Source organism: Staurois parvus, unplaced genomic scaffold (genome assembly GCF_062004578.1).
Source record: "Staurois parvus isolate SC_StPar_1 unplaced genomic scaffold, SC_StPar_1.0 ptg003378l, whole genome shotgun sequence".
Lineage (NCBI taxonomy): Eukaryota > Metazoa > Chordata > Amphibia > Anura > Ranidae > Staurois > Staurois parvus.
In genome coordinates, this window is record NW_028321174.1 from 580 (window position 1) to 12,730 (window position 12,151).

General features: G+C 53.6%; 1 protein-coding gene across 1 annotated transcript; it reads left to right on the plus strand.

Annotated features, from left to right (window-relative positions):
• Positions 1–650: 650 nt before the first annotated feature.
• LOC149428236 (non-lysosomal glucosylceramidase-like) lies at positions 651–11,678 on the plus strand. The gene is made up of 7 exons (XM_089667568.1): positions 651–780; positions 3,916–4,067; positions 4,142–4,248; positions 5,718–5,860; positions 7,113–7,228; positions 7,462–7,653; positions 9,740–11,678. Exons 1-7 carry the CDS (start codon positions 651–653, stop codon positions 9,965–9,967), a joined length of 1,068 nt encoding a protein of 355 aa, XP_089523694.1. The 3' UTR covers positions 9,968–11,678.
• The last annotated feature ends 473 nt before the right edge of the window (positions 11,679–12,151 follow it).

The following is a 12,151-nucleotide window of genomic DNA, read 5'->3' on the forward strand; positions in this document are numbered from 1 at the left end:
AGGGGGCCCTGTAATATCATTGTGACCAATAGTCCTCTACATTCTCTCCATCCCATTGGTGTCTGTAGGGTCAGGGAGGAGGGGTGCTCAGGGGGGCCAGCTGCCCATCCCAGCCAATCAATTCCTTCCTGAGCACACCTATCCATGGGTGGCAGACAGGAGATTGTATGCTGGTGTGATTGTAAGTTCTAGTGACCAGTCCCTGTAGGCACCAGAAGTTCCCGGATTGTGTCCGACGTGTTCCCGGATTGTGTCCGACGTGTTCCCGGATTGTGTCCGACGTGTTCCCGGATTGTGTCCGACGTGTTCCCGGATTGTGTCCGACGTGTGTTCCCGGATTGTGTCCGACGTGTGTTCCCGGATTGTGTCCGACGTGTGTTCCCGGATTGTGTCCGACGCGTGTTCCCGGATTGTGTCCCGCGTGTTCCCGGATTGTGTCCGACGCGTGTTCACGGATTGTGTCCGACGTGTGTTCCCGGATTGTGTCCGACGCGTGTTCCCGGATTGTGTCCCACGCGTGTTCCCGGATTGTGTCCCACGCGTGTTCCCGGATTGTGTCCCACGCGTGTTCCCGGATTAATTCTGAGAATTCCATGTTTTCATTTGTACAATTCCTTCCATTGTAGTTTCCAATCTAACAATCCGCTCACATGGAACATTTCTTTCCTCCAGCGGCGTCAGTTATCCAGCAGGATCTGGAGCAGAGACGCTATTTAATGAGCGGGAATTTGGCTCCTGTGAAGACGAGAAATGTGGTCCCCCATGACGTTGGTGACCCAGGTGAGAGGACCACCATCTCCTCTCTCTCCTGTCCTCCATGTCTCTCTCTGCTCCTCCCTCTCCTGTCCTCCATGTGTTATCTTTGCTCCTCCCTCTCCTGTCCTCCATATCTCCCTCTGCTCCTCCCTCTCCTTTCCTCCATATCTCTCTCTGCTCCTCCCTCTCCTGTCCTCCATGTCTCTCTCTGCTCCTCCTTCTCCTGTCCTCCATATCTCTCTCTGCTCCTCCTTCTCCTGTCCTCCATATCTCTCTCTGCTCCTCCCTCTCCTTTCCTCAATATCTCTCTCTGCTCCTCCCTCTCCTTTCCTCCATGTGTTATCTTTGCTCCTCCATCTCCTGTCCTCCATGTCTCTCTCTGCTCCTCCCTCTCCTGTCCTCCATGTCTCTCTCTGCTCCTCCATCTCCTGTCCTCCATGTCTCTCTCTCTGCTCCTCCATCTCCTGTCCTCCATATCTCTCTCTGCTCCTCCCTCTCCTGTCCTCCATGTCTCTCTCTGCTCCTCCATCTCCTGTCCTCCATGTCTCTCTCTCTGCTCCTCCATCTCCTGTCCTCCATATCTCTCTCTGCTCCTCCATCTCCTGTCCTCCATGTCTCTCTCTGCTCCTCCCTCTCCTTTCCTCCATATCTCTCTGCTCCTCCCTCTCCTGTCCTCCATATCTCTCTGCTCCTCCCTCTCCTGTCCTCCATGTGTTATCTTTGCTCCTCCTTCTCCTGTCCTCCATGTCTCTCTCTGCTCCTCCCTCTCCTTTCCTTCATATCTCTCTCTGCTCCTCCTTCTCCTGTCCTCCATTTCTCTCTCTGCTCCTCCTTCTCCTGTCCTCCATGTCTCTCTCTGCTCCTCCATCTCCTGTCCTTCATGTCTCTCTCTGTTCTTCCCTCTCCTGTCCTCCATATCTCTCTGCTCCTCCCTCTCCTTTCCTCCATATCTCTCTGCTCCTCCCTCTCCTGTCCTCCATGTGTTATCTTTGCTCCTCCTTCTCCTGTCCTCCATATCTCTCTCTGCTCCTCCCTCTCCTGTCCTCCATGTCTCTCTCTGCTCCTCCCTCTCCTGTCCTCCATGTTTCTCTCTGCTCCTCCCTCTCCTTTCCTCCATATCTCTCTGCTCTTCCCTCTCCTGTCCTCTATGTGTTATCTTTGCTCCTCCCTCCCCTGTCCTCCATATCTCTCTATGCTCCTCCCTCTCCTTTCCTCCATGTCTCTCTCTGCTCCTCCTTCTCCTGTCCTCCATATCTCTCTCTGCTCCTCCATCTCCTGTCCTCCATGTCTCTCTCTGCTCCTCCATCTCCTGTCCTTCATGTCTCTCTCTGTTCTTCCCTCTCCTGTCCTCCATATCTCTCTACTCCTCCCTCTCCTTTCCTCCATATCTCTCTGCTCCTCCCTCTCCTTTCCTCCATATCTCTCTGCTCCTCCCTCTCCTGTCCTCCATGTGTTATCTTTGCTCCTCCTTCTCCTGTCCTCCATATATCTCTCTGCTCCTCCCTCTCCTGTCCTCCATATCTCTCTCTGCTCCTCCGTCTCCTGTCCTCCATGTTTCTCTCTGCTCCTCCCTCTCCTTTCCTCCATATCTCTCTGCTCCTCCCTCTCCTGTCCTCCATGTGTTATCTTTGCTCCTCCATCTCCTGTCCTCCATGTCTCTCTCTGCTCCTCCATCTCCTGTCCTCCATATCTCTCTCTGCTCCTCCATCTCCTGTCCTCCATGTCTCTCTCTGCTCCTCCCTCTCCTTTCCTCCATATCTCTCTGCTCCTCCCTCTCCTGTCCTCCATGTGTTATCTTTGCTCCTCCTTCTCCTGTCCTCCATATCTCTCTCTGCTCCTCCCTCTCCTGTCCTCCATGTCTCTCTCTGCTCCTCCATCTCCTGTCCTCCATGTCTCTCTCTGCTCCTCCCTCTCCTTTCCGCCATATCTCTCTGCTCCTCCCTCCCCTGTCCTCCATGTGTTATCTTTGCTCCTCCCTCTCCTGTCCTCCATATCTCTCTCTGCTCCTCCGTCTCCTGTCCTCCATGTTTCTCTCTGCTCCTCCCTCTCCTTTCCTCCATATCTCTCTGCTCCTCCCTCTCCTGTCCTCCATGTGTTATCTTTGCTCCTCCATCTCCTGTCCTCCATGTCTCTCTCTGCTCCTCCATCTCCTGTCCTCCATATCTCTCTCTGCTCCTCCATCTCCTGTCCTCCATGTCTCTCTCTGCTCCTCCCTCTCCTTTCCTCCATATCTCTCTGCTCCTCCCTCTCCTGTCCTCCATGTGTTATCTTTGCTCCTCCTTCTCCTGTCCTCCATATCTCTCTCTGCTCCTCCCTCTCCTGTCCTCCATGTCTCTCTCTGCTCCTCCATCTCCTGTCCTCCATGTCTCTCTCTGCTCCTCCCTCTCCTTTCCGCCATATCTCTCTGCTCCTCCCTCCCCTGTCCTCCATGTGTTATCTTTGCTCCTCCCTCTCCTGTCCTCCATATCTCTCTCTGCTCCTCCATCTTCTGTCCTTCACGTCTCTCTCTGCTCTTCCCTCTCCTGTCCTCCATGTCTCTCTCTGCTTTTCCCTCTCCTGTCCTCCATGTCTGTCTCTGTTCTTTCCTCTCCTGTCCTCCATGTCTCTCTCTGCTCCTCCCTCTCCTGTCCTCCACGTTTCTCTCTGCTCCTCCCTCTCCTGTCCTCCACGTTTCTCTCTGCTCCTCCCTCTCCTGTCCTCCACGTTTCTCTCTGCTCATCCTTCTCCTGTCCTCCACGTTTCTCTCTGCTCCTCCCTCTCCTGTCCTCCTCGTCTTTTTCTGCTGCTCCCTCCTCTGTCCTTCATGTTTCTCTCTGCTCCTCCTGCTCCTGTCCTCCACGTTTCTCTCTGCTCCTCCCTCTCCTGTCCTCCACGTTTCTCTCTGCTCCTCCTTCTCCTGTCCTCCACGTTTCTCTCTGCTCCTCCTGCTCCTGTCCTCCACGTTTCTCTCTGCTCCTCCTTCTCCTGTCCTCCTCGTCTTTTTCTGCTGCTCCCTCTTCTGTCCTTCATGTTTCTCTCTGCTCCTCCTGCTCCTGTCCTCCACATTTCTCTCTGCTCCTCCCTCTCCTGTCCTCCTCGTCTTTTTCTGCTGCTCCCTCTCCTGTCCTTCATGTTTGTCTCTGCTCCTCCCTAATCTTCTGATTGTTCCCGGTTCCCTAGATGATGAGCCGTGGCAGAGACTCAACGCTTACATCATCCATGACACCGCCGACTGGAAGGACCTAAATCTCAAATTTGTGCTGCAAGTCTATCGAGACTATCACATGACCAAGAGCGCCTCCTACCTCCGAGACATGTGGCCGATCTGCCGGGTAAATATCACGACAGGTGGGTGAAATGTCATTGGCTCAGTGCTTGATGTGTCTGTGATATTTGTCTCCTTAAGGTGGTCATGGAGTCGTCTCTAAGATTCGATCAGGACGGCGATGGTCTGATTGAGAACTCCGGCTTCGCTGACCAGACGTACGACGGTTGGGTGATGACAGGACCCAGGTGAGGGCGGGGACAATCAAGGGAGACACTCCCCCTGGGAATGATTACCTCGCCATAACCTGAATTTTTAGATGGTTTTTATATTATCCTATAGATTCTTTATTTTACTAAATTGAAGCCACGTCCTTCCATGAGGTTTAGTCTGCAGAGAATGCTGGACTTTCCAATCAGAGAGCCCAGCACTGCTCACATGGTGGCTGCCATTGTATAATGACCATCTCTTCCTCCATCCTCTCCCTCCCTCCCGCCCCCTCTTCTTTCCTATCACCCCCATCCCTCTCCCTCCCTCCCGCCCCCTCTTCTTTCCTATCATCCCCCCATCCCTCTCCTTCCCTCCCGCCCCCTCTTCTTTCCTATCATCCCCCCATCCCTCTCCTTCCTTCCCAACCCCTCTTCTTTCCTATCATCCCCCCTTCTTTCCTATCATCCCCCCCATCCCTCTCCCTCCCACTCCCTCTTCTTTCCTATCATACCCCCCATCCTCTCCCTCCCTCCCACTCCCTCTTCTTTCCTATCACTCCCCATCCCTCTCCCTCCCGCCCCCTCTTCTTTCCTATCACTCCCCCATCCCTCTCCCTCCCTCCCGCCCCCTCTTCTTTCCTATCACCCCCATCCCTCTCCCTTCCTTCCCACCCCCTCTTCTTTCCTATCATCCCCCCCATCCCTCTCCCTTCCTTCCCACCCCCTCTTCTTTCCTATCATCCCCCCCATCCTCTCCCTTCCTTCCCACCCCCTCTTCTTTCCTATCATCCCCCCCATCCCTCTCCCTTCCTTCCCACCCCCTCTTCTTTCCTATCATCTCCCCCATCCCTCTCCCTTCCTTCCCACCCCCTCTTCTTTCCTATCATCCCCCCCATCCCTCTCCCTTCCTTCCCACCCCCTCTTCTTTCCTATCATCCCCCCCATCCCTCTCCCTTCCTTCCCACCCCCTCTTCTTTCCTATCATCCCCCCCATCCCTCTCCCTTCCCACCCCCTCTTCTTTCCTATCACCCCCCGCCCCCTCTTCTTTCCTATCACCCCCCATCCCTCTCCCTTCCTTCCCACCCCCTCTTCTTTCCTATCACCCCCCATCCCTCTCCTTCCCATCACTCCATCCTTCTACCTTCCACCCCCTCTCCTTTCCTATAACCTCCCCACCACCACCTCCATCCCTCTCCCTCCCATCACTTCATCCTTCCCCCTCCCTCCCACCCCCTCTTCTTTCCTATCACCCCCCATCCCTCTCCCTCCCGCCCCGTCTTCTTTCCTATCAACCCCCATCCCTCTCCCCCCCATCACTCCATCCTTCTCCCTCCCTCCCCCCCCTCTCCTTTCCTATCACCCCCCCCCCCCCCAAATCTCTCTCCTTTCCTATAACCCCCTCCCACTTCCCTCCCTATCATCACTCCATCCTTCCCCCCCCCCCCAATCTCTTCTCTTTCCTTTCTCCATCACTCCTTCCCTATTATGGCCCCCCCCCCCCCGTCAGCTCGTACTGTGGGGGTCTCTGGCTGGCAGCGGTGTGTATGACGTGTCAGATGGCGGATCTCCTGGGTGACACCTCCACCTACAATCAGTTCTCTGATATTCTCAGTCGGGGAAAGGAATCCTTTGAGAAGCTGCTGTGGAACGGTAACAATATATTATTATTCATCCCCCCCCCCCCACACTCTCTGCTGCAATCCTCAGGACATGGGGAGGCTGTGGGAGAAGATGGAGACAGATGATTGAGGGGCTGCCAGACAGAGAGGAAGGCATAGAAAAGAGATGGCAAGGATGAGACTGTAGGAGATGGTTGGAGGGCAGAGGTGGGGCCTGTAGGAGATGGTGGGAGGGCAGAGGTGGGGCCTGTAGGAGATAATGGGAGGGCAGAAGTGGGGCCTGTAGGAGATTGTGGGAGGGCAGAGGTGGGGCCTGTAGGAGATGGTGGGAGGGCAGAGGTGGGGCCTGTAGGAGATGGTGGGAGGGCAGAGGTGGGGCCTGTAGGAGATGGTGGGAGGGCAGAGGTGGGGCCTGTAGGAGATGGTGGGAGGGCAGAGGTGGGGCCTGTAGGAGATGGTGGGAGGCAGAGGTGGGGCCTGTAGGAGATGGTGGGAGGGCAGAAGGCGGGGCCTGTAGGGTATAGTGGGCTGACAGGAGACGGGGCCTGTAGAATATGGGGGGCTGACAGGAGGCGTGGCCTGTAGGAGATGGTGGGAGGGCAGGAGAAGTGGTCTGTAGGAGATAGTGAGAGGGCAGGGGCGGAGCCTATAGGAGATAATGGGGGGGAAGGGTATGGGGCTTGCCAGTGGTGCAGAGTGGGGGTGGGGTGTAACCTGTAGGAGATAGTGGATGGCAAAGGGTGGAGCCTGTAGGTGATGATGGATAGCAGAGGGTGTGGCCTGTAGGAAATGAAAGGCAGGGGGTGAGGCCTGTAGAAAATGGTGAAGGGCAGAGGGTGGAACCTGTAAGAAATGATGAAGGGCAGGGGGTGGGGATTGTAGTAAAAGGTGAAGGGCAGGGGGTGTGGCTTGTAGGAAATGGTGGATGGCAGAGGTTGAGGTCTGTAGGAAATGGTGAAGGGCAGGGGGTGGGGCCTGTAGGAAATGGTGAAGTGCAGAGGGTGGGTCTTGTTGGAGATTAATGGGGGTGGGGCCTGTAGGAAATTGTGAAGGGCAAGATGTGGGGATTGTCGGTGGTGCAGAGTGGGGGTGTGGCACCTGTAGGAGATTGTGTATGTCAGAGGGTGGGGCCTGTAGCAAATGAAAGGCAGGGGGTGGGGCCTGTAGGAAGTGAGGGGCGGGGGGTGGGGCTTGCCCTTGGGAGAGGGTAGGGGGTAGGACCTGCAGAGGTTGCAGAGAGTGGTGACAGTGACCCTCGGACATTTTTGCTTTTCCTTCTCCAGGAAAGTATTACAACTACGACTGCGGGGATCAGACTTATTACAACAGCGTCATGTCCGACCAGTGTGCTGGTCATTGGTTCCTCCGAGCGTGCGGACTTGGCTGTGGACAGACTGAGGTACGATATTGTTGGGACAGAACCATGCATTCAGCTGGGACTTTGGTCATGTAAGCAGGAGTTGGTTCACCTCTAAGTTTCCAGAGATATGGGCGGAGTCTGGACTCTTGTATTAAATAAACCCAGACGTTGGTCCCCGTGGTCACTTTGTGGTTCTCCATTGTGGAGCTCTCAGGGTTTGGGGTAGATCTCATTTGATAACGCGGACCTGTCTTGGTCCTTCTGGTTTGTAGGTGTTCCCCAGCGCACACGTGGTCAGTGCCCTGAAGACAATCTATGAATTGAATGTGAAGCGGTTTGCAGACGGACAGATGGGTGCGGTGAACGGAATGCGCCCGGATGGCAATGTGGATACTTCCAGCGTCCAGTCGGATGAGGTGTGGATCGGCGTGGTGTACGGACTGGCTGCTACCATGATACACGAGGTAGGAGTGCTTTGTTGGGTTGTTGTCCCTCTGGTGTCCATTCGGTATTGTTTGTGGTGATTTTCAGCAAATTACTCGATTAATACTAGAGTAGAGGACTCCGATCTCCCCAATATCTCCACTGCATTGCCTGCTGGTGCTTAGAGTTGTCTGTATGCCAGGGACTAGCCAACCGCATGTCCTTTAGGAAACCCTAAAGTCTTAGCCGGAGTGTAGAAGGTCAGCCACTTTACTGATTGGTCATGCTGGGGCTTACAATTTCATGGCAGCAGGGGATCTAATGGTTGCTTATTGTAGCTTTGTCTCTGTTGGGGGGAGCGTGAGGGAATAGAGTCCCACCAACTAGGAGTCCCACTAACTGTTACTTACACCAAACACTCCATAAAGGTATCTGAGATCCTGTGTGTGAGGTAACTAAGCAGGAAAATGTGTTTATCAAATATCCACCCTTTGTTTGACGTCATCTTCTGTGATCTGCATTCAATATGGATATTCATGGCAGGAAAAATTGAGGAGGACATTCATGGCAAGGAAGGTTGGTGGACACACACGAAGGGCAGGGAACACTCATAGTAGGGAAGACTACTACTTGTTGGAGACTACTGTGGTAGAGATGACTGATGAGGGGCAACCATGGCAGAGAAGATAGATGAAGGGCAACCATGGCGGAGAAGACAGATGAGGGAAAGCCATGGTAGAGAAGATTGATGAGTGGCAACCATAGCAGAGATGATAGATGAGGGGCAACCACGGCGGAGAAGACAGATGAGGGGCAACCACGGCGGAGAAGACAGAGGAGGGGCAACCACGGCGGAGAAGACAGATGAGGGACAGCCATGGTAGAAAAGATTGTTGGGGGACAGCCATGGCGCAGAAGACTGATGGGGGACAACCATGGCGGAGAAGATTGATGGTGGACAGCCAGGGCGGTGAAGATTGATGGGGGATAGCCAGGGCGGAGAAGATTGGGGGACATTCATAGTAGGGAAGATTGATAAGGGACAACTATGGTGTTGAAGACTGATGATGGAGAACCATTGTAGAGAACATGGATGGGGACACTCGTGGTAGAGAAGACGGATAAAAACACCTGTGGTAGGGAAGATTGATGAGGGACACATGAATGGTAGCAAATATTGGAGGTAAATGTATATAGATTGATGGAGACTACCATTGTTGGGAAGATTGATGAGAACACCCATGGTAAGATATATTGATGAGGACACATAAATGGTAGGAAAGATTTATGAGGATGGCCAGATAGTGGGGAAGATTGAGAAGGACACGTGAATTGTAGGAAAAATTGATGGGAACTACCAGGGTAGAGAAAATTGATGAAGACACCCACAGTAGAGAAGATTGAAGAAGACACCTGGGGTACAGAAGTTTGATGAGGGCACCCACAGTACAGAAAATTGATGGAGAACACCTGTAACAGATAAGATTGAGGAGAACACTTACGGTAGAGGAGATAGAGGACCCTGACAGTAGGGAATACTGATGAGGGTAATCATAGCAGGGAAGACTGAGGAGAACACTTACGGTAGAGGACCCTCACAGTAGGGAATACTGATGAGGGTAATCTTAGCAGGGAAGACTGAGGAGAACACTTACGGTGGAGGAGATAGAGGACCCTCACAGTAGGGAATACTGATGATGGTAATCATAGCAGGGAAGACTGAGGAGAACATTTCAGGAGAGATTGTGGAAGACATGTACAATAGGGAATATTGAGGAGGACACTTATGATGGGACATTGATGAGGACACACAATAGACATGGAAGGGTGACAGTTGGATACAATGGTCTTTCCAGGATGGCTTAGTTTGGGGTGGAGTGGGTCGGGAGTTGGTCCTTCCTCTTGTTTTTTAGATTCTGCACCAGGGAAGTTGTCTCAAGCTCTTATCTAGAATCCTATATTAAGATGGGTGGAAGGGGACATTTCTGATGTCCATCAGATTTCTTCCTGTCCCACTGGTAGACGGCTATACCTTCCTGTCAGGGCAGAACTTTCTTCAGACACGGCACAACTTTGTGTCCCTCAGATATCGGCAGTTTATTGTGATGATGTGTTGTGTGTCTGCAGGGGCTTCTGGAGGAAGGCTTGGCAACGGCAGAGGGATGTTACCGTACAGTGTGGGAGCGGCTGGGAATGTCCTTTCAGACTCCGGAAGCGTATGGTGAGAAGAACGTGTTCCGCTCTCTGGCATACATGCGTCCTCTCAGTATTTGGGCCATACAGCTGGCATTGGATGAACAGGCACGGGGGTGTCCTGCAACCACCGATGGGGAAGGACTGCAAGAAAGCCAATAACTGTGCCCTTTCCAAAACCTTTCATATGAAGAGGACTCCAAACTGTGGGATGATTGAGACATCTTCCCTGATCGGATATCAGTCCTCCATACTGTATTTCCACCACTGAACCCGATGTGGGTCCACCGTATTGTATTCCCACCACTGAACCCAGTATCAAACCTCCATACTGTATTCTTACCATCGAACCTGACATTGGTCCTCCGTACTATATTCCCACCACTGACCCAACATCGGTCCTCCAGACTGTATTCTCACCCCTGAACCCGACATCAGTCCTCCATACTGTATTCCCACCGCAGAACCCGACGTGGGTCCTCCGTATTGTATTCCCACCACTGAACCCAATATCAAACCTCCGTACTGTATTCTTACCATCAAACCCGAAATCGGTCCTCTGTACTGTATTCCCACCCCTGAACCCGACATTGGTCCTCCAGACTGTATTCCCACCCCTGCACCCGACATTGGTCCTCCAGACTGTATTCCCACCCCTGAACCCGACATTGGTCCTCCAGACTGTATTCCCACCCCTGAACCCGACATTGGTCCTCCAGACTGTATTCCCACCCCTGAACCCGACATTGGTCCTCCAGACTGTATTCCCACCCCTGAACCCGACATTGGTCCTCCAGACTGTATTCCCACCCCTGAACCCGACATTGGTCTTCCAGACTGTATTCCCACCACTGACTCCGACATCGGTCCTACATACTGTATTCCCACCCCTGAGCCCGACATTGGTCCTCCAGACTGTATTCCCACCACTGAGCCCGACATTGGTCCTCCAGACTGTATTCCCACCACTGAACCCCGTTATACTTATCTCTGGGCTCCAGGAAAGACGTGTCCACGCCGTGGTCTTCTCTCATCTACCTCCTCATGTGACCGTTGCCCTCCCAGAGAAGAAGGAGATGTGGAGGAGTGGTGGGACACCCAACTCATGTGCCAGTCCCTGGGTCTTGTCCTGCTGCTTCGTATACGTCAATCAGTGCTGCTGTATTGTGCGCCAATCACTGGATGAGCCCGGCCCTGAGGTGTCTACATCAGTATTTGTGGGATATCATCTCCTCGTTTGGCAGCCATCTTGAATACCCCGTGCAATATATTCTGGACAGTTCCTGCAGTGTGCTTCATTCCCCCTCCCCCGCTATACTGGGGTCCTGTATTATATATATTAGGCCTTGTATTATATGAAGGGATCCTGTATTGTATTCGGCTCCTTGTATTATAGAAGGGATCCCATATTATATACCAGATCCTGGATTCCATGTCCGGGCTCCTCCTATATGCTGTATTATATGCTGGTCCTTGTACCATGTACGGCTCCCGGTCTGATATATTCAGGACCGGCTGTTACACGGGGTCCTGGACTAGATGTGATCCTGTGTAGTAACTTCTATTGGCCAGTAGGTGGGGTGGTGTATTATACAATCTGCCCCTCCCCCCGTATTATATGACCTCCTCCTCCCCCACCCTAGACTGGCCAAGCATGGACTCCTGTGCTCCACCCTCTGGACTGTATTGTGAGAACGCTGACCTATCGTATTCCATGATTGCCCTCATGTATTATACCCCCGTGGTTGTGTACAGACCCCTCCCCTGTACATGTAGAGGTTGGAGCCATGCGTTGGACGATCGTTGGTTTTATGTTCGATGTATTTTATGCTGTGCTCTATGTGTTCTATGTAAAATGCTCTTGTTGCTCGTACTGTACAGAGTTATTATTGGGGGGGCACTGTGTTGTGGAGGTCTGACTGTGGCCCCCCTCCCCTCGTGTGTCTTCCCACCTTCCCTCCGTCTCCGGATCCCCCTCCCCACGTGTCTTCCCACCTTCCTTCCGTCTCCGGATCCCCCTCCCCACGTGTCTTCCCACCTTCCTTCCGTCTCCGGATCCCCCTCCCCTCATGTTTCTTCCCACCTTCCCTCCGTCTCCCCCTCCCCTCGTGTGTCTTCCCACCTTCCCTCCGTCTCCCCCTCCCCTCGTGTGTCTTCCCACCTTTCCTCCGTCTCCCCCTCCCCTCGTGTGTCTTCCCACCTTCCCTCCGTCTCCCCCTCCCCTCGTGTGTCTTCCCACCTTTCCTCCCCCTCCCCTCGTGTGTCTTCCCACCTTCCCTCCGTCTCCCCCTCCCCTCGTCTGTCTTCCCACCTTCCCTTTGTCTCCGGCTCCCCCTCCCCTCGTGT